This window comes from Melanotaenia boesemani, chromosome 9, assembly GCF_017639745.1.
Source record: "Melanotaenia boesemani isolate fMelBoe1 chromosome 9, fMelBoe1.pri, whole genome shotgun sequence".
NCBI classification, from domain to species: domain Eukaryota; kingdom Metazoa; phylum Chordata; class Actinopteri; order Atheriniformes; family Melanotaeniidae; genus Melanotaenia; species Melanotaenia boesemani.
Genome location: NC_055690.1, coordinates 21,903,211 through 21,920,362, shown reverse-complemented (window position 1 = coordinate 21,920,362; position 17,152 = coordinate 21,903,211). Strand labels below are relative to the sequence as shown.

The 17,152-nt window shown below is 36.6% G+C and overlaps 1 protein-coding gene across 1 annotated transcript in view; it reads right to left on the bottom strand.

Annotated features, from left to right (window-relative positions):
- The window catches only part of elna (elastin a), a 43,099-nt gene that overhangs the window by 1,479 nt on the left and 24,468 nt on the right, over positions 1-17,152 (bottom strand). Inside the window, exons 8-45 of the mRNA XM_041994676.1 lie at positions 15,622-15,669; positions 15,111-15,185; positions 14,454-14,501; positions 14,282-14,344; positions 13,958-13,978; positions 13,804-13,875; positions 12,322-12,363; positions 12,152-12,238; positions 12,025-12,075; positions 11,807-11,917; positions 11,418-11,453; positions 11,167-11,298; positions 10,940-11,026; positions 10,534-10,614; positions 10,121-10,255; positions 9,930-10,004; positions 9,805-9,834; positions 9,551-9,625; positions 9,376-9,414; positions 9,145-9,267; positions 8,855-8,953; positions 8,585-8,623; positions 8,460-8,492; positions 8,033-8,131; positions 7,920-7,955; positions 6,865-6,867; positions 6,742-6,768; positions 6,621-6,635; positions 6,470-6,496; positions 5,884-5,919; positions 4,473-4,502; positions 4,306-4,386; positions 4,138-4,182; positions 3,869-3,904; positions 2,772-2,810; positions 1,966-2,010; positions 698-733; positions 141-233 (exon numbers count right to left, since the gene is read on the bottom strand). Of these exons, the coding sequence (XP_041850610.1) occupies positions 141-233; positions 698-733; positions 1,966-2,010; positions 2,772-2,810; positions 3,869-3,904; positions 4,138-4,182; positions 4,306-4,386; positions 4,473-4,502; positions 5,884-5,919; positions 6,470-6,496; positions 6,621-6,635; positions 6,742-6,768; positions 6,865-6,867; positions 7,920-7,955; positions 8,033-8,131; positions 8,460-8,492; positions 8,585-8,623; positions 8,855-8,953; positions 9,145-9,267; positions 9,376-9,414; positions 9,551-9,625; positions 9,805-9,834; positions 9,930-10,004; positions 10,121-10,255; positions 10,534-10,614; positions 10,940-11,026; positions 11,167-11,298; positions 11,418-11,453; positions 11,807-11,917; positions 12,025-12,075; positions 12,152-12,238; positions 12,322-12,363; positions 13,804-13,875; positions 13,958-13,978; positions 14,282-14,344; positions 14,454-14,501; positions 15,111-15,185; positions 15,622-15,669 (2,250 nt within the window). The remainder of the gene's footprint in view (positions 1-140; positions 234-697; positions 734-1,965; positions 2,011-2,771; positions 2,811-3,868; positions 3,905-4,137; positions 4,183-4,305; positions 4,387-4,472; positions 4,503-5,883; positions 5,920-6,469; positions 6,497-6,620; positions 6,636-6,741; positions 6,769-6,864; positions 6,868-7,919; positions 7,956-8,032; positions 8,132-8,459; positions 8,493-8,584; positions 8,624-8,854; positions 8,954-9,144; positions 9,268-9,375; positions 9,415-9,550; positions 9,626-9,804; positions 9,835-9,929; positions 10,005-10,120; positions 10,256-10,533; positions 10,615-10,939; positions 11,027-11,166; positions 11,299-11,417; positions 11,454-11,806; positions 11,918-12,024; positions 12,076-12,151; positions 12,239-12,321; positions 12,364-13,803; positions 13,876-13,957; positions 13,979-14,281; positions 14,345-14,453; positions 14,502-15,110; positions 15,186-15,621; positions 15,670-17,152) is intronic.

Genomic DNA, 17,152 nt, shown 5'->3' with positions numbered 1-17,152 from the left:
CAAATACCACCACAAGTACAGTTTAGACTCAGTTTACAGATGAATTAATGGCTGTTTGTAATAACTGTTTGCATTAAGGCTAAGGCACTTGACACATAATTTAAAACATATTTCATGAACAGATAGTGTAAGACTTATACCTCTGTAGACCCCTCCTCCTCCTCCTCCTCCTCCTCCTCCTCCTCCTGCACCACCAAGGAAGCCCTGCAGTGGACCATACTTTGCTGCTTTGGCTGCAACCCCCCCGCCCAAGAAAAACAAAAAAACAAACAAAACAAACAATGTATCATATCTCATTATATAGCACATATCCTCTAATTTATTCTGTATTTAATGGATATTTATGAATCTTATCTTATCTTATCTTATCTTATCTTATCTTATCTTTATGGCACTTGTATTTATATTGCAGTTTCTCTATAGGACCATTAAAGTATTTTTAAATTTCTTATTTATCTAATAAAGCAACAATCCCACAGCTTCTTCACCTAAATATTTTGTTGTTTTTACATTTGTTCTGTTCCTGCTCTGACAAAATGTTTGCTGTGAAAAGGTTTTATATTATCAAAGATGCATGAACAAGAAACAGCAGCTGATAAGAGCAAAGGTTAAAAGGACACTTTCAGACAGAGATCAGTTCGTTGCGACGTGTTTTTTTGGATGTGAGCAGTGATGTGGTGTTGTGGGTATTTGGTACCTTGTTGAGGAGTCAGTGGGGCTGGTCCATATCCAGCTAGCCAAAAGCAAAAGACAAGTATGAGCTGCCAGCAGACTTATGCTGATTTGGAGCCACTTTGGCTCTATTACAGACATCAATGCAGTTCTTCTGGCCAACAGGTCATAAGAATAAAGCATACAGGGCACTTCAATTTGGTGCTGAGCCACTGGGATTAAAAATTGAAAGTAGGCACATAGATTGTATAGAGATAATGTGTTAATTCAAAACACACAGTACCCAAATCAAATCTTAGTTCATAATATAATTTGATTAGGTACACAGAAATGAAAAATAAGTCAGCCTTCTGTATGTAAGCAAACATAAAAACAAATAAATTTTAGGCAAAACCTAAAATGTTCATGGCATAAATACATTAAATGAATAAAATCATTTACAGTAAATGTAATGGAAAATCTACATTTTCACGTCAGATTGCAAATACAAGTCCAAGACTTTTCAAGTTTGATGTGTTGCAGTTAGATTAGAAGATACAAGAAATAATCGTACAAAAGACACTTTCTCAAGTGGAGTGCAAATAAGCTGGAACTGTATTAAGTAAAATTAACCAGCACAAAGAGAGGGAGTGAAGGAAGATCAAATCTCAAAATGTAATTGTAAATGTAATTTCCTTGTGAGAACTAAGGCGAAGTAGAAGAAGCTGAAACTTCTTGTCATTCTGCAGCAGATTCCCTTTCATTTTATGTACACTCAAGCAAACATGATGCTCTAGTTTCTGTCCTGCCTTAGTTGATCTATGTTACCTTCAGCATTAATCCGCCTGCTGATCCAGCAACAAGGACAGAAAATCTGCTGATTTAACTTTGTGTATTAATACACATGTGCAATAATCCTCAACTATGAGGAGACAGTTTGGATACCAGAGAACTAACCATGTATGAAATGATTGGTTTAAATTTTTCATCCTGAAAATTAATAAAGTGTTGGATCGCACCTATTTTTTCCTTGCAAGGAATTGTCCATGCATGCACACTCACATCAACTTACTACTGCCCTCTTTCTTTGGCTCCTCCATCTAAAGATAAATAGTTCTATTTTGCCCATCGCTGGGTTGTCTGCGCTGATTTATGGTACAACAAACTCAAAGAGGGAACAACACAGAAGAGTTTAACACCTTCACATTACACAGTATAATGCCAATCAGACTCATCAGAACAAGGTATAACTAAGTATTTGTCAGCAAGAAAAGGTTAAAACATTTCTGTGGTAATAAGAGGTTATTTTTGTACCTGGGTAGAACTGTTGGGGGTAGCCACTATAGCCAGGAACCACACCTGGAAATTTAAGAAGCAGGTTACAAGGACCATAGACAGGTTACAAATTCACAAACAGGAATATGTTATTAGTGAAAAATCTGGCAAAGACTGATCAAATTGAAAACTTTGCTTTCACTGTTAATTACAAGTAACAGAAGTAACACAAAGGGGTAAATTCAGTGAATATACAATGATCTGAGTACACAGTACACAATAATCTCTCAGCTCTAGAATTCAGTTTACAGAAAGTTTCTAAAACATCTACAGCAGTGTTACACACAGGCAGACGTGTCTTCTGCCACTGGGAGGGAGACTTTTTGTGTACATGCACCTTACTGTTTTAGTTATCGCTTTTACTGCTATTTATTTATACAGTGTTTTTATTGTTTCTTAGTATTTATACAATTTAGGATGTGTCCATGTGTTGTATTTTTTAGGCTTGTGTTTCAGGTGTTTTGTCATTTTAAATGTTGACAGTGCACTTGAGCTCACCAATGTGTTTTTTTGTTTTTTGTTTTTTTTTTACTGCAAATGGCAAATAAACTGAACTGAACAGTGTCTGTTGAAAGAGGAGGCTGTGCTGCCTGCAGCTGCTGTGTGATTGCACTTATTCATCACTAGTGAGCAGAGGAGGAAGAGGAAAGGCAGTGATACACATTAAATGTGAATCTCGGTGTGCACTGTGTGGCAAAACACTCCCCATATTAAGTAACCTTAAAAAAGGATAATGTAAAAAGAGCCAAGTAGAGAGAGCCTAACCAGCTCAGTGTGGTTCTCACCTGGATGATATACACTACCACTTCCAAGACTGCCATAACCTGTGCAGAGTAAAAGCATAGAAACCAACCGTGAAAATACTTGTTGTTGAAAAACACAGTATACCTTGGTGACTGTGTCATTATATCACCCTCTAATGTGGCATGTGGTCAGCTAAAGTCACAGAAACAACCACATCCAAAATCCCCAAAACAGAGTCTAGAGTTATTTTGGGGCAGGGCTCCCACTGGGGTTTGTGTTATCAGCGCAATCTCACTGTGATGTTATGCTCAGGACAACTAACAGCAGTTAGTCTCCAGTGGGATGGTATGTGTTGTTGATTTGCTCCATTAACAAATTCCTAACGGTTCAAAAACCCTGCAGCAATTGCTGTGTTTGGTGGAGTCAGATTTAGCAGAAGTGTTGCCCAAATAACTAAATGCCAGAGTGAAACTCTTATTACCTCCACTGTTCTTCAAAAATGTTCTTTCTTTTAATGAACAGTCGTTTATGAGAAAGAGTGCTGAAAATCTGTTTAAATTTAAAGGTAGACAATAACCTGGATCTTAATAGCTGAGAAATTCTTTGAACACAGCATTTTCTGAGCCACAGTTGTCCTCTAAAGAAGCTATAAACTATATAACTTTTACCAAACGGGGTTCTAAAAAATCAGCCCATTTACACTGTTTCCATTTGTTGTAACACTATGAAGGCTGTTTTTTATTCTGCATGGTTTAGGTGCTTTCACTCCACCACTCCCCCTGGTCCAACAGCAGAGGGATACAAAGGTCAAAACACAGAAAAAAGTAGCACATACTGTATATGTGGTTACAAAGATTTTACAAATATACATGCAGGATTACAGCCTAGAATCCCCTAAATAATTCTTCCATGAGAATACCAGTGAATTTCCTTCATCAAAACTACTTCTCATTCGTGATACTGCGAATGCATCATACAAACACGCAGCATTTTGGCCAATTTCCTGCACAGGAAGTGTGATGTGATGGCATCGCCTGACCAACTGTCACTTTAGGCACTGGGCTGATTTTTTTTTTTTTTTTAAGTCAGGGGTTCATTGTGTTTTAGTGCTGTTGGGCTCTTCTCGTTTCATACATACCCTGTCCATAACCTTGTTGATATGGATTGTATCCCCCTGAATTATGATGATAGGAAAAAGGGGAATTATTGTTTGGTAGATCAATCATTCTCCTCCATTTAGAGTCAGTGATTTGCTCATTAGAGAAATTGCAATAATCCAGGAAAATTATTACCATGCATTACCATGTTCTTTAAAGGCATAATAATAAATATTTATGTTTGTTTTCCTCTTGATAAAATATTTTGGAGTTAACAAAATGAAGAAAAACTCATTAGGTGAGCACTGACCTTGATAACCTCCTGCTGCCAGTGGGATTCCTACACCACCTCGTGCTATTGCAAAGCAAAACACAACGATGCAAGAGTTCATACAAATCCATAAAACACACGAGAAGCATACAGTGAGTATTCTACAAGGAATAATTTTGATATATTTTGCGTGGGTTTGGGCAGAACCTGGAGGTTTCAAAGGCTTTGTTCCAGGCAGTGTTGCAGCTCCTTGTCCAGGTACAGTGCCAGTACCTGCACCATAAGGTACTAAAGTACAGGAGGAATACATAGTAATACTCACTGTTGTTTAAACCAAATATATGGCTGGTAAAGTAGAAACATGGGGAACTTGCCTCCATATCCATAGGGATATCCACCGGCACCTGGACACGTGTTAAAAAAAATTAATGTATTAATATTTTGTGCACTCTTTTCTATGCTAAACACTAGACACCATTCTTGCTTGTGTTTATTCTATCCAGGCACATCTTTTATAAACGTAAGCAGGATTATTATTATTATTATTATTAATAATAATAATAATGATAATAATAATAATAATAATAATAATAATAACAGTAATAATAATAATGATGATGATGATGATGATTATAATAATAATAATAATAAACCCTCTAAAAACCTCTGCAGTTACTGTGATTATTATAGGTTACATTTATTTTCTTTCATTCAAAGGTAATAAAGACCATAAATATTAAATCTATCAGAAATACAGGATATAGGTAGAAATGCAAATGATTTCATGTTATTTTATCTTGATGGTGTCCTTTGTTTTTACGTGGAACTCACCTAATATTATTTGTATTTTACATTGGTATTCAAAGTGTCATACACATAAACACACAAAAAGTGCAAAATAGCTCAACTTTTCCAAATCTGCAAACAGCAGTTGCATAAAATTTATGACTACAGAGTCTGTTGAAGGTATAATAATTGGGTTAAGAAAAGCCTGATTAAGCTTTTCCTGTTCCACAAACTGGTGGTTTCATTTATTGAAGTCAAGTCATTTACAGTCTAGACAGAATGTGCTTGTTAAGATAAATGCAGCCTGCATGGAAGAGTTAAGATGCTGTGTGTGTGACAGGATCATCCAAATAGGACACATTTAACATTCAGCAACTGAATCTTACAGTAGCATCATACTCTGAGGCATGACCAACAGTTACAGAATTTATAATTAATCAGAAATTAAATATTTATAAATATATAGGGAGGTTATCTGCCCACACAGGTGTATATGAAAGAAGAATAATAAAAAAAGCAGGGCAAGTCATTAAAATATCTTATTTAAAGTGATGGATGGGTATAAATTGTAAATCTTACAACCCTTTTTGCAACAAATTTATGCAGACAGACAGACATATGAGTATGTTGGTTGGAAGTGAACGACAGGTCTGAATATTCAGCATCTTAAAGTCATATACAGTAATGTGTTAAATGCCAATTTTGTAGTCAAGGACTTGACAAAATCACTGTGATGAAAATATCAAATGAAAGAAAATTAAAATTAGAAGGATTCTGAGAGCGCAAACCTCCACCAAGCCTTTTTTATTTTTATTTTATTTTATTATTTATTTTTGGCAATGACTGTGGGCATTATTTTTGAGTTTGAAGCTCTAATGGCAAAATTATCCCTATCTTCCTATTTCCTGAGATTTCCTGAATACTTAATCAAAATTGGTCTATAACTTCTTGAGTTAGTTTGCTAACAGACAGGCAGATAATGCATAAACTCATGTTTACCTGGAACGAATGGTTTAGGTGCTTTGACACCGGCACCTGAAAACAGCATTAAGAGTCAATGGTCACAAGCTGAAACAAGAGCTGTTGTATTTGTCTTTGTCTCCCCCATGTGGCCACATGGATGTAATGCATGCTTATTACTTTCTAACGACATTAAGACAGACACGTGTGTAAAAATGCAGTAACAAGTTAAAATAGATTAACTGCAAAACCAAAACACACACAAAAAGACGAAACTGTTGGAGAACATTACAAGAATGAGCCTGATAGAAGAAGGAAATAGCTATTGAGTATTAACATGCCATTCTTACAACAGCAGAGGCATATTTACAGGTGGAGAAAGAGATAGATAGACAGACATTACACATAAAATCCAAATTATTCCAGAACTGAGACCACCAAATCAAACACATTCACATTTAGCTTTACATACAGCTTTATTGTACTTTTGCTCAACATTTGTCTTCATTGTCATCATTACTTTAGTTCAAAATGCAAGTTACTAGTGCTTTAGCTTCATTTCTTATTATTCAATTGGCACACATTATTGAATAAATAAATTAATAAAGACACAGTTCACTCTTACCAGGTTGAACTCGACCTGTCGTGCCATCTAAAAACACAACTCAAGTTTATTTCAGATATATCAAGTCATGTTTGGTAAATGCCAAATAGAAAAAAAATACACTTTGGATTCTTTTATTTATTCTAGTATGAGAGAATTTTATTATATTTACCAACACCCGTGCCAGCTGTGAAATAAGAAACATTATGTTACGCTATAAAAAGTAAATACCAATTCAGTAGAATAATGATTGACATGAAATAATGAAAAATTATGTCACGTGTGCTACTCACCACTAGGCTGTATAATTCCAGTAGCATCTGTTGACAGAATTAGAAATAAAATGTTATTTTAATAGACAGAGAGACACAATATGACATGAAAGAACTGCAAAACATGAGCTTATGTCAACTAACCTTCTGTTTACATATAACCACCAAAGGAGAATATAAAAAAAAGAAAGAAAAGAAACATCTTTGTTAATTGACATGACTCCAACACTCAAAGCAGTGATTTTTATATGAATGTCACAAAACCAAAACCCATTTAAAATGTAAGGGAAGCGTTCATAATGTCTAGACAAACATCTGTGGATATTTAGAGCAATTTAAAATAGGAAGACCTGACATTCAGAGAGGTTTTGTAAATATTGTTTTTTAACAGAGGAGCTAATTCTAATGCTGAAGTGAATATAGTGCTGAAAGAAATCATTGAATAGCACCTGTCTTTACAGTTAAAAAAAAGGCAGAATATTGGTAAATTATTTAATCCATCCATTTAGGATAATCTATTTTTCCAAACATTATTTGCTTCCCTTTAAAAATTATAAAATTGCAGGCCCATGCTGTAACTTTTGAGCATATAAATGATAAGTAGATCCTCATACTACATGCATACAGAATATAAATAGAGAAAAGAAGCAAATAATGTAGGAGGATCTAATGCAATATTTTTTATATTTGTAGAATTTTAAATTAGATATTAGTAGCCTTTTAATACTAAATGTGGATGCTGTCAATGAAGCATTTAAGTGCCATTTTCAGATAAAGTAGTACTTTCATTCATACTGTCTGGAGTAAACCATTCTACATCAGAGAAGCAGATGTATGACAAGAAAAAGAACACATATTTCACTTTATTGTCCAAAGCTTTATGCAAGCAGCAAGTCTTAGCTGGGCTGTGAGACCTCTGGGGTCTTGCTAAGTGGAAAGCTAGAAGTGGGCCCTGTCAAAAAGACAACAGGTTCCAGTTTCATCCAGTGTGCTTTCAACAAGCACAATAGGAGAAAGGCCAGAGGAATGCAAAAGCTATGAAATGGTCCTTGATACTGCCACAACTGGAGCCTGTAAGCTAGAGCTGGTCAGTAGCTAGCAATACAACCAATGTGCACGTTTGCTGGCCGGAAAAGAGCGTGCAGCAATAGCTATTGCAAAAGTACATGGAAATGTTCAGTTTTGATATTTAACAGTACCTGGTGCAGGAGTTCCAGCAAGACCTGTATCCTTTTCTGTACAAGCAAAAATAGCATAAGTTCTATTGCTTGGCATATAAAAAGATGTGACAGTCAATAAAATGAAGGTTTACCCGGTTTTTCAGGGATGCTACCAGGTATGACAGAACCGTTTGGAACACCACTGGCAGCAGGAGTCGCTCCTGGAACGAGGAGTCCCCCTCCAGTGACGCCTGCACATGAGATAAGCAAAATTATTCCACTGAAATTATCTTTTAATATTCCTTTTAAAGGTTTGACTCTCACAAAATTGCTAAAATAATGCCTGTAATCTTCTTGTTCTAATTTTTGCCAGAAATATAAAAAGCTTTCAGGACTGGATAACTTGATGCCAAAAGTACAACAAAATCAAAATGAATTTTAAGCAAGTTTATATGGTCTAATCATCCACAGCGCCCTATTTGTTTGTACAGATGACAAAAAAATATGTAAAAACTAAAAGCACTCCACTTCCAGTTTCATAAAAACTTGGAGTATTTTAAAAAGGTCATTTGAACTTACCATGTTTTGGTGGTTTTACACCACCTGGATATCCTGCATGGATGCATACCTTTGTCAAAATCTTTATCATGGCACATTATATGATGCATAAATTCTGGGATAAGAGGCTAAATAAAGTAATTTACCAGGAACTCCTCCAGTTTCCACTCCTGGCACTGGAAGACCTATGTAAAAGAAAAAGATTAAGCTGTGTCCCATATTATTTGACCATTTATATTAATACCAGTTTATACACTAACAAATGCCATTGTATATATAATTTAAAAGAAATTGTAAGAGAGTGATATGGAAATTGTACAATCAGTTGAAGCACAGAGTATTTTACCTTTCATAGCAACACATTTTAGGTTTCTCTTAATGCATTATGATTGTGTTCGTATGCACATTCATTATACCGTATTTAGCAGCTTTTGCAGTAGCAAAATATTGTCCACCAATGGGTAGTCCTCCTGCTCCTCCTGTTCCTATTCCTGCTCCAGCACCTCCTGCAACTCCTTATCCAGAGAAACAGAACAGGTTACATCTTTCATTTATAGCTAATACTCTAAAAACAAACAAACAAACAAAAAAAAAAGCATATAATTAGATGATATGAGCAAATGGAAATTTTAATGACTGAAAATTAGACTCATTCAGGGTCAAACTGTTCCTAAAGACCTGGCTTGTGTGTTTTCATGGCATCTACCATATTTAGCAGCTTTTGCAGAATATTGTCCAGCTCCTGGAACAAAAGGCACTCCTCCTCCTGTTCCTCCTGTTCCTCCCTGTCCTCCAAATCCTAAACCTGCTCCAGCTCCTCCAGGAACCCCTGTTTATGGAACATAAAGAAGATTGTCTCTAAAGTCCACAATCAATAAAAGCAGGAAAAAAAGGATTGTTTTTTATATCAGAATATGTTTCTTTCAGAACACTTTACCATATTTGAGGGGTTTGATTCCAGCACCAGTTCCATAACCTGTCAGGAGATAACATCATTTTTGTAACTGATAATTTGTTCAACCATACAAGCTTATTAAGAAGTAAATAGCAATTGCATTTGATTTGTACCAAACCATTTTTATCGAAGCTTAAGCATGATTTGAATTACTTACTACCATAGCCACCACCAGGTATCTGGCCTGGTACACTTGGGACGGATCCTCCTCCCAGACCTGTTTGTGGGACTCCTGTTAATTGGAACAATTTTCAGCCTATACAATTATCATAAAAACATAACCATTTTTAATTTATTCATGCAATTTTCCAAAACTGGATTTCTATAAATGCACATTTCACACACATATGTTACAGTATTCCAATAAAGGAGCAAGTCTAGCTACACAAAAGATGAACATCCAAGTCTCACCATATTTAGGAGGTTTGCCTTGAACCAAAGCTGCATGAGAATAAAAACAAAGGTTGCATTAACAGATTTTTTGAGAGCATGTCTTTCATATCTTGTGAAAATCAAGATTCTGTGGGTACTCTTACATCCATATCCTGGTATGTATTGTGTTCCAGGAATTCCTCCACCACCTGTTGGGATTCCCCCTGCACCACCTTGACCTTACCAGCAAATTACATAATCATGGGCACTCAGTTAATCCAAATTAAAGTGCAGTAATTTGGGTTATAATTTCATTTTTACTATCAGTTTTTCCACAGATCTAATTTTAGATTACCATATTTTGCAGCTTTAGAAGCAGCAGCAGCAGCAGCAGCAGCAGCAGCAGCAGCAGAGTATCCTCCAAGTCCTCCAGTTCCTCCAAGTCCTCCAGTTCCTCCAAGGCCTGCTGCTCCTCCCAGTCCCCCAACCCCTGTGTAAGGCAATTCATTTAAACATAAAGTTAGTAGTGTAATAAGAAACTGTAAAAGTCCAAGTGCATTCTACATAAGCTAACATAATATTTGCACATCACCTTCTTTCCTTTGAGTTTACTAGTTGGTTAGTTTGAGCATTGATAGGATTTTATTGTTAGACATCAAATGTAGCAAAAGTAAAGTTGATAATTTTATTATTACAGTCATATCAATCTTTTACCAAAACTAATTAAGTAAGATGTTCTCAGACCTAATCAAAGCATAATCTGATTACCATACTTCGCAGCTTTGGAGGCACCTCCCACTCCTCCTGGTACTACAAGTCCTCCTCCTGTGGCTCCAGGTCCTCCAACTCCTATTAAAGACAGGCTACTCTCACAATTTTTTTCAAGTACAGACAGTTGCTTGGCAGGAGTGTATACCTTTTTATAAAGTTTGACAAAGAACTGTTAAATCTCAGCAGGATTATCCACACTGTCTAAATATTTTGTTCACAATAACATGACTGCTCTAGAAAAGATTGAAAGCCAATAATGAAGCCATTTTTTGTTCATGCATGACCCCAATCATGTTCTTGAGTGATGTTCACTGCTGTTTCACTTGCACTGACCAACGTGAAGAATTTATTTATCTAAATGGTTTGAATGTGAATAATTATAGTTAAAATTATAGCTGAGTACCATATTTGGCAGCAGGAAAATATCCACCACCTCCTCCTAGCCCTCCAAGTCCTCCCACTCCTCCTTGCCCTCCTGTTCCTCCTACTCCTTTGTTAGATAATTAGATAAAAATAAAAGAGAAAAACATTAAAACAAAAACTAAAGAGACAAAATCCAAGTTGCTGTACAAATTATAGAATGACATGGTGTCAAAAACAAATCCACACACAGTTACTTTACAAACATACCATATTTAGCAGCTTTTCCAGCTGGGGAGTAAACCCCATCCATTGGTAATTGTGGACCTCCTCTGGGAACTCCAATTGGTGCACCTCCTGGAACACCTCCTGGAACACCTCCTGGAACACCTCCTGGAACTCCTGTTCAGCAGTAGAAAATGATTTTATTTGTGCTAGCATGTTTCATTACAAAAAACAAAACAAAACAAAACAAAAACAGATCAAGTTGGAGTTTAAATGAAAAACCTTAAAGTTCTTACCATATTTAGCAGCCTTTGACCCAGCTCCATATCCTGCTGTTAAAGTATTTAGAGTTGGTGAAAACATTTAAACATTTGAAAAATGACACTGAAAAACAGGTATTATAAATTTGAAAGCAAATGTTTTTTTCAAGCCATTTAAGTGAGGCTCAAGAAACGGTGTGCAGACATTTTTACTGAGGTGTGATATAGAGGTTTTTAGTTTTTATCACATACTGACAAACAAAAACTGATCTTACATAGCTGGTTCTTTCATACAATTTCTTTTTATTGTTTTTCAGGCAGTTGTAAGCAACCAGGTTAACAAATTAGTGTTTTTTTTTTTGACAGAGAAAATCTGGTCTAGATAGATCATTTAATTTCTTTAGGTGTTATATTGGAAATCATACCTCCTGGAACCTGTCCTGGATACACTCCACCAGTGCCTCCAACACCACTGACACCACCAACGCCACCAACACCACCAACACCACCCACACCACCAACACCTCCACCTAAACCTGGAGTAGCAAGCACCCACTTTGGTCATGTACTAATGTTTTGCAGTTTTTAATGTTCTCCTTGATAAGGAAGCATTGTATAGGTAATAATAAGCATGATAGTTTACCATATTTGGCAGCTTTAGACTGTGCAGGTGAGATACCACCAGGGCCCACACCTGCAGAAAGACATTTTGATGTTTGTTTTTTTCTGTTCCTACATCTTTTAACAGTACATTTTCTGAAAGTACTCACCAGTTCCAATGGGATATCCAGGATTTAACCCAGGGCCACCTTTTCCTCCTGGAAGGCCAGCTCCTAAACTGCCAAAGCCCCCATAACCTGAAACATGCATCATTTACTGCATTCATATGATTTCTACAGTTTTCACAATATACAATAATCTAAAAATGAAAAGGTCTTACCAAAGGGAAGTTTCCCACCTCCGGGTTTTGCTCCATACCCACCTAAAGACAAGAAAAATGTAAAGTGGGTCCAAATGTGTATTTTTGCTTTTATGTCCACCTCAGCTCTTGAGTTTCTCACTAACTCTTTTTGCTTCTTTGCACTGCACATCTGTTTTTATGAAATTTGGTGGATCATGTGCAGAGAAAGAACACATTACATTTCGGTATACACGTCTTGCAAATGTCAAATTTTTAAAACTGAGATGGCATCGGATTTCTTTCATCAAGCTTTGATAAACAACCTTTTGACATCACTTTCTACCATGTCAGACTTTGAAATGAAAAAAAGAACCAGACCACTAAACTTTTCCACAGTCATCTAAATTATTACATGGTTGTCAGACAAAGCTTCAACAAGGTTCCAATGTGTGTGTTTTTTATGTTCATTGCGGACAAAGACTGCAGTAAATTGGCCAACCAAAGTCATATTTCCAAGACAAAGAGACACATTCATCAAAACCAAACTTATGTATACGGACTCAGCAACGCAATTTTGAAGAATTTGAGAGTATTTAACTACTAGAAGCGGCTCCTGCAGGGAAAATTTATTTACCAAAGAACTGTAGATGTGCTTTCAAAGTGCAAATGATGTTGTGACTGATAATACAGCTGGCGGTCCCAAGTCTGAGACTTCTCTCCTTGAGATATCAACAGTAGACTCTTAGAGTTTTGGCTGAGCTCTTCGCTCTTCAGTTACCCTTGTTTTTTGTATTACATACTTTTTTTTATTGGAAGGACCTGGAAGAAAGCCCTTCATGAGCTCACTGGATCATTCATTAATTTGTTCATTTACTCATGGTTGGCCTCCACCAGAGCAAAGGATTAGTTATTCATTTGTCTGGAGACTCCAGTAGTGCTGGGACTGTGCAATCTGCTCTGCATCTTTCATATGGTCCTCATTCAACAAATTACCAACAAGCATGCTATGTTTAGATAGTAATTTACACATGAAAGTGTAGAGTATACCACATTCATCCGTTACCAAAGTACAAGAATAACTTACATGGAACATTTAACAGATATTCCCTGTTTGAGCCTTGGTTTGATTTAATTGGTGTCTGTAGATCATTAATTTATAATGTATCATCCTGCAAATTGATGCAAGCATGTGATATCCTTTCTATGGAGACATCTTAGATCATTCAAAATAAGTTCAGTTTTATTAACATGTCAACTTTTCATTGATTTTAGATTTCGCAGCATCCCAAACAGGTGAAAGGTGTGGTTGAGCTGGCAAGCCTCGTACACTGAAGCACAGTTTAGGATCCGTGTTTGGCAATATACAAGCACACTGAAGTAGGGATGCAGTAACTCTGATACCAAGCTCTGTCTTACTGTGGACTTTAGAAATAAAGACCTTTAACATTCATAAAGTTCAGTCATAAAAAACATGACAACTTATGTGAACCCTCTAGATAACACTGTAGATTCAGGTCATACCTTGCGCTTTAGGTGATTTGAGGGGGTACCCATGGAAAACTCCTGTCTGGATCTGTCCATTAATCCCACGGCCTAGTGACACAGAGGAAGTTAATACTAGAAATGCTAGCAACATACAGCATTATCTTTTGGTAAGATAACAATCATCATTAACCTTGGTCTTGACCTCTTCCAACTGTGTAAAAGAAACATAAAACATATTTCAGTCATATCAATGTTCATAGAGGAATTGCAGCAGTAAACTAACACAGTGAACTGAAAAGTTGTCCTTAAACTAAACAGGCTATGTATCATTGTGGCTCTGTGTCAAAATCCTTCAAATTTGATAAAGATCAGTATCATTGGTTGATCTGATTGATCTGGCTTATTTTAGATTTTTTTTTTTTTATGTCTTATGGAGTTTTTTTTTTTTCTTTTTTTCTTTCAATTCACCATACCATTACATAAAACTAAACAAACAAAAAACACTTCATCATACTTGATTTGGGATTTAGATTAGTTCCAGTGGGCACCCCAGGCAGGACGCCACGGCCACCAAACCCTGAGGGGATAACATGCAATAGGAAATATTTTTATACTCTCTAACGATTCATGATGTGAAACTGTGACAGATGAAGTAAAGAGTTTCCTAAAACTGGTCAGAGACAAACCTTTTCCTGGCACTATTCCACCTTGGTAAAGTCCAGGGACACCCACACCTGCCACAGTCAATGAGGCGACAATAATGTATTTTCTCACAGGCAGTGAAATATACATAACAGTTGTAAGCAAGAGAATTAATTGCACAAAATAATGAAGGCAAACATGATGCAAAATTAAAAACCGTTGTGTTGCATGTTTCTTTGTTTTAATCTGCCTGAAAAAATAAACTGATGAAGCACCTAAAACAAGTCTCAAAGGTCCAATACAACTTTAGAAAACCATGAGGAGTTCATAGAGGTTTCTGTCTTTGAAAAACAGATCAATATGGAATCTAATAGTAAGCCCCTCTTTGTGGAAGTATGGAGATAATGGTTTATTCGGATCACCAATATTGAGCTAAGCCAAGAAACACAACTCGTGAGGAGGAAAAATTGCCTGAAAACAAATCATTAAAGAATATACAACCTGCAATTAAAGCTACCTATTATTCAGCTAAAGGAGATTTGGATTAAGTTTCAAATAGCCACGTTTTCTAAAAGTATTTCCAGCCACACCAAACACCTGTGCCATGCTCAGGAAACTTGTCTTTGATGTAGCTTTGCAGCCTAAAGTGTTGCATCCTGTCTGCCTTCAGCCTCATGAGTTTATTTTTGAGTCTACAAAACCTGGCACTTTGGCAGCTTTCTTTCCTGCACCACCAACACCCCCTCCTGGAAGGCCTGTCTGAGGAATAACAGGTGCTGAAAACACAGAAGACATGAAAACACAGTCACTTAGTTCATTGAAAAGAGTTTGTCAAATGTCTTGTTTTGAACAACAAACCAGCATACAAAAAAAAAAAAAACATGTAAAAGTGCTGAGTTGAAAACAGTTAATACTGATTTATATTTCTTCACACACACGCACACACACACACACACACACACACACACACACACACACACACACACACACACACCACCACACACACACACACACACACACACACACACACACACACACACACACACACACACACATTTATATTCATTAGTTTTAAACCCAAGCTAGGCCTTTGTCAGCTAACTGATGCATAGTGTGCATGACAAATGAACAAAGACAAAATACTTGAAACGTTCTTTTCATTAAAACAAAAAAGGCTAAGATAAAAAAATGGGAAAATGTTGTGTGTCTTGCCTCCACCAGGCACTACAGGTCCAGTTCCACCCCCACCAGGTCCTCCTCCTGTTCATACACAAAGTACTCAGAATACATATACAATATAAGTAAAAGTATTCAAATATGAGATCAAATCCACATTCAGAATTTCTCTTTCAAGTGATCATATACTTTGAAATGTACATGTTATGGCCACTAGAGGGCCCTGTAATACTTAACAGTAATTGTGGGCCTGTTTGTGGTTTGTGCCAAATCCACTATATAGTTATTGAGATTGAGAGCACCTAATCTGACCCAAGCAGTCTGTCATCGCCCCAGGACAAAAAGCAGCATGGTTGACATTAACAGTAATAAGAAGAGGCAGCCAGCAGCCATGGCATTTTTCTTAACTCATCAAAAGCCTCATTTCTTTGGCTATCACATTTAGCAGGAAATGAGCTGTCAAGTTTCATTGTAAAGGAGCTTGGCAGCAGGATGAAACACACTTGTGTATTTATTTATTTATCCAAAGTGTTTTTGTTTCTTTTTTTCTTAAATTCTCATACTTTGCCCACCAGACGTTGCGCACTGCCTATAAGTATGTGACCTGGAAGGTTTGGTGAGGAAAAGTTTGGCAAGGAAATGTCCTTTTTTTTTTATCTGTGCTGTTTCAGAGGAGGGACTTGTTATTTTGAGTGTCATGAAAACAGCACAGACCGATTCCAGGGACTGAAGTTTTGTCATTGCCAACCAATACTTAAGAGCAGGCTTTGTGCCATAGTACAGTCCTGGACATGATTGAGGCCCCCGAGTTTTTGTTTAATCAGTCAACCTAATTTAAAACAAATCATGTGCATGTACACAGCCCAGAATTTGATGCCAGACTGCTCTCTGCTGAGGTTTAAACTGTCTGAGGTTTGCAAGTATATGATAAAAATGAACATGTATGCCAAACAGTGTTTTCATGCTGAGCTACTATTAATGCAAAACATTCACTTTGGCTCTCTCATAACATCCAAGCATGTAGATTTATCAAAGTTAGAGAGCACTTCAGTTGGTACAGTGAGTCTATGCAGTAGGCTGTCAATAGGCCAAAAACAGGCATACCCCCTTGTGGTAGCTGAGGGCCTCCTGCACCTGTGAGTAAGGCAACCAAAGTTTCAGCTGTTTTTCCAAGAACTTTGAAACAACCATCAGGGAATCTCAATGAGAAAGATTTGTTTCTTTGACAACAATTCACTTTTAAGTGAATTAGGAGAGAGTGAAGTAGAAATAAAGACTTGGATAATACTTTTACTGGTTCACTAATTTTGTTTCACATAAGAATTTTGTGTTTACAGGTTCTGGTTTGGGGTATATCTAGATGTCCTTGAGAGTGAAAAGGCAAAAAATAACAGTTCAACTTTCAAAACAAAAACAGAAGAAATATCATCAATGTCCAGTTTCAACAACAAATGTTCTTTGTCCTGTTTAATGCCCCCTAAATTCTCATTGAACTCACTCAGCTTTCTCTGTTGACAATGGTTTCTTAAGGAATGTGTAACTTATGATTCCATCATGCCTTTCGTAT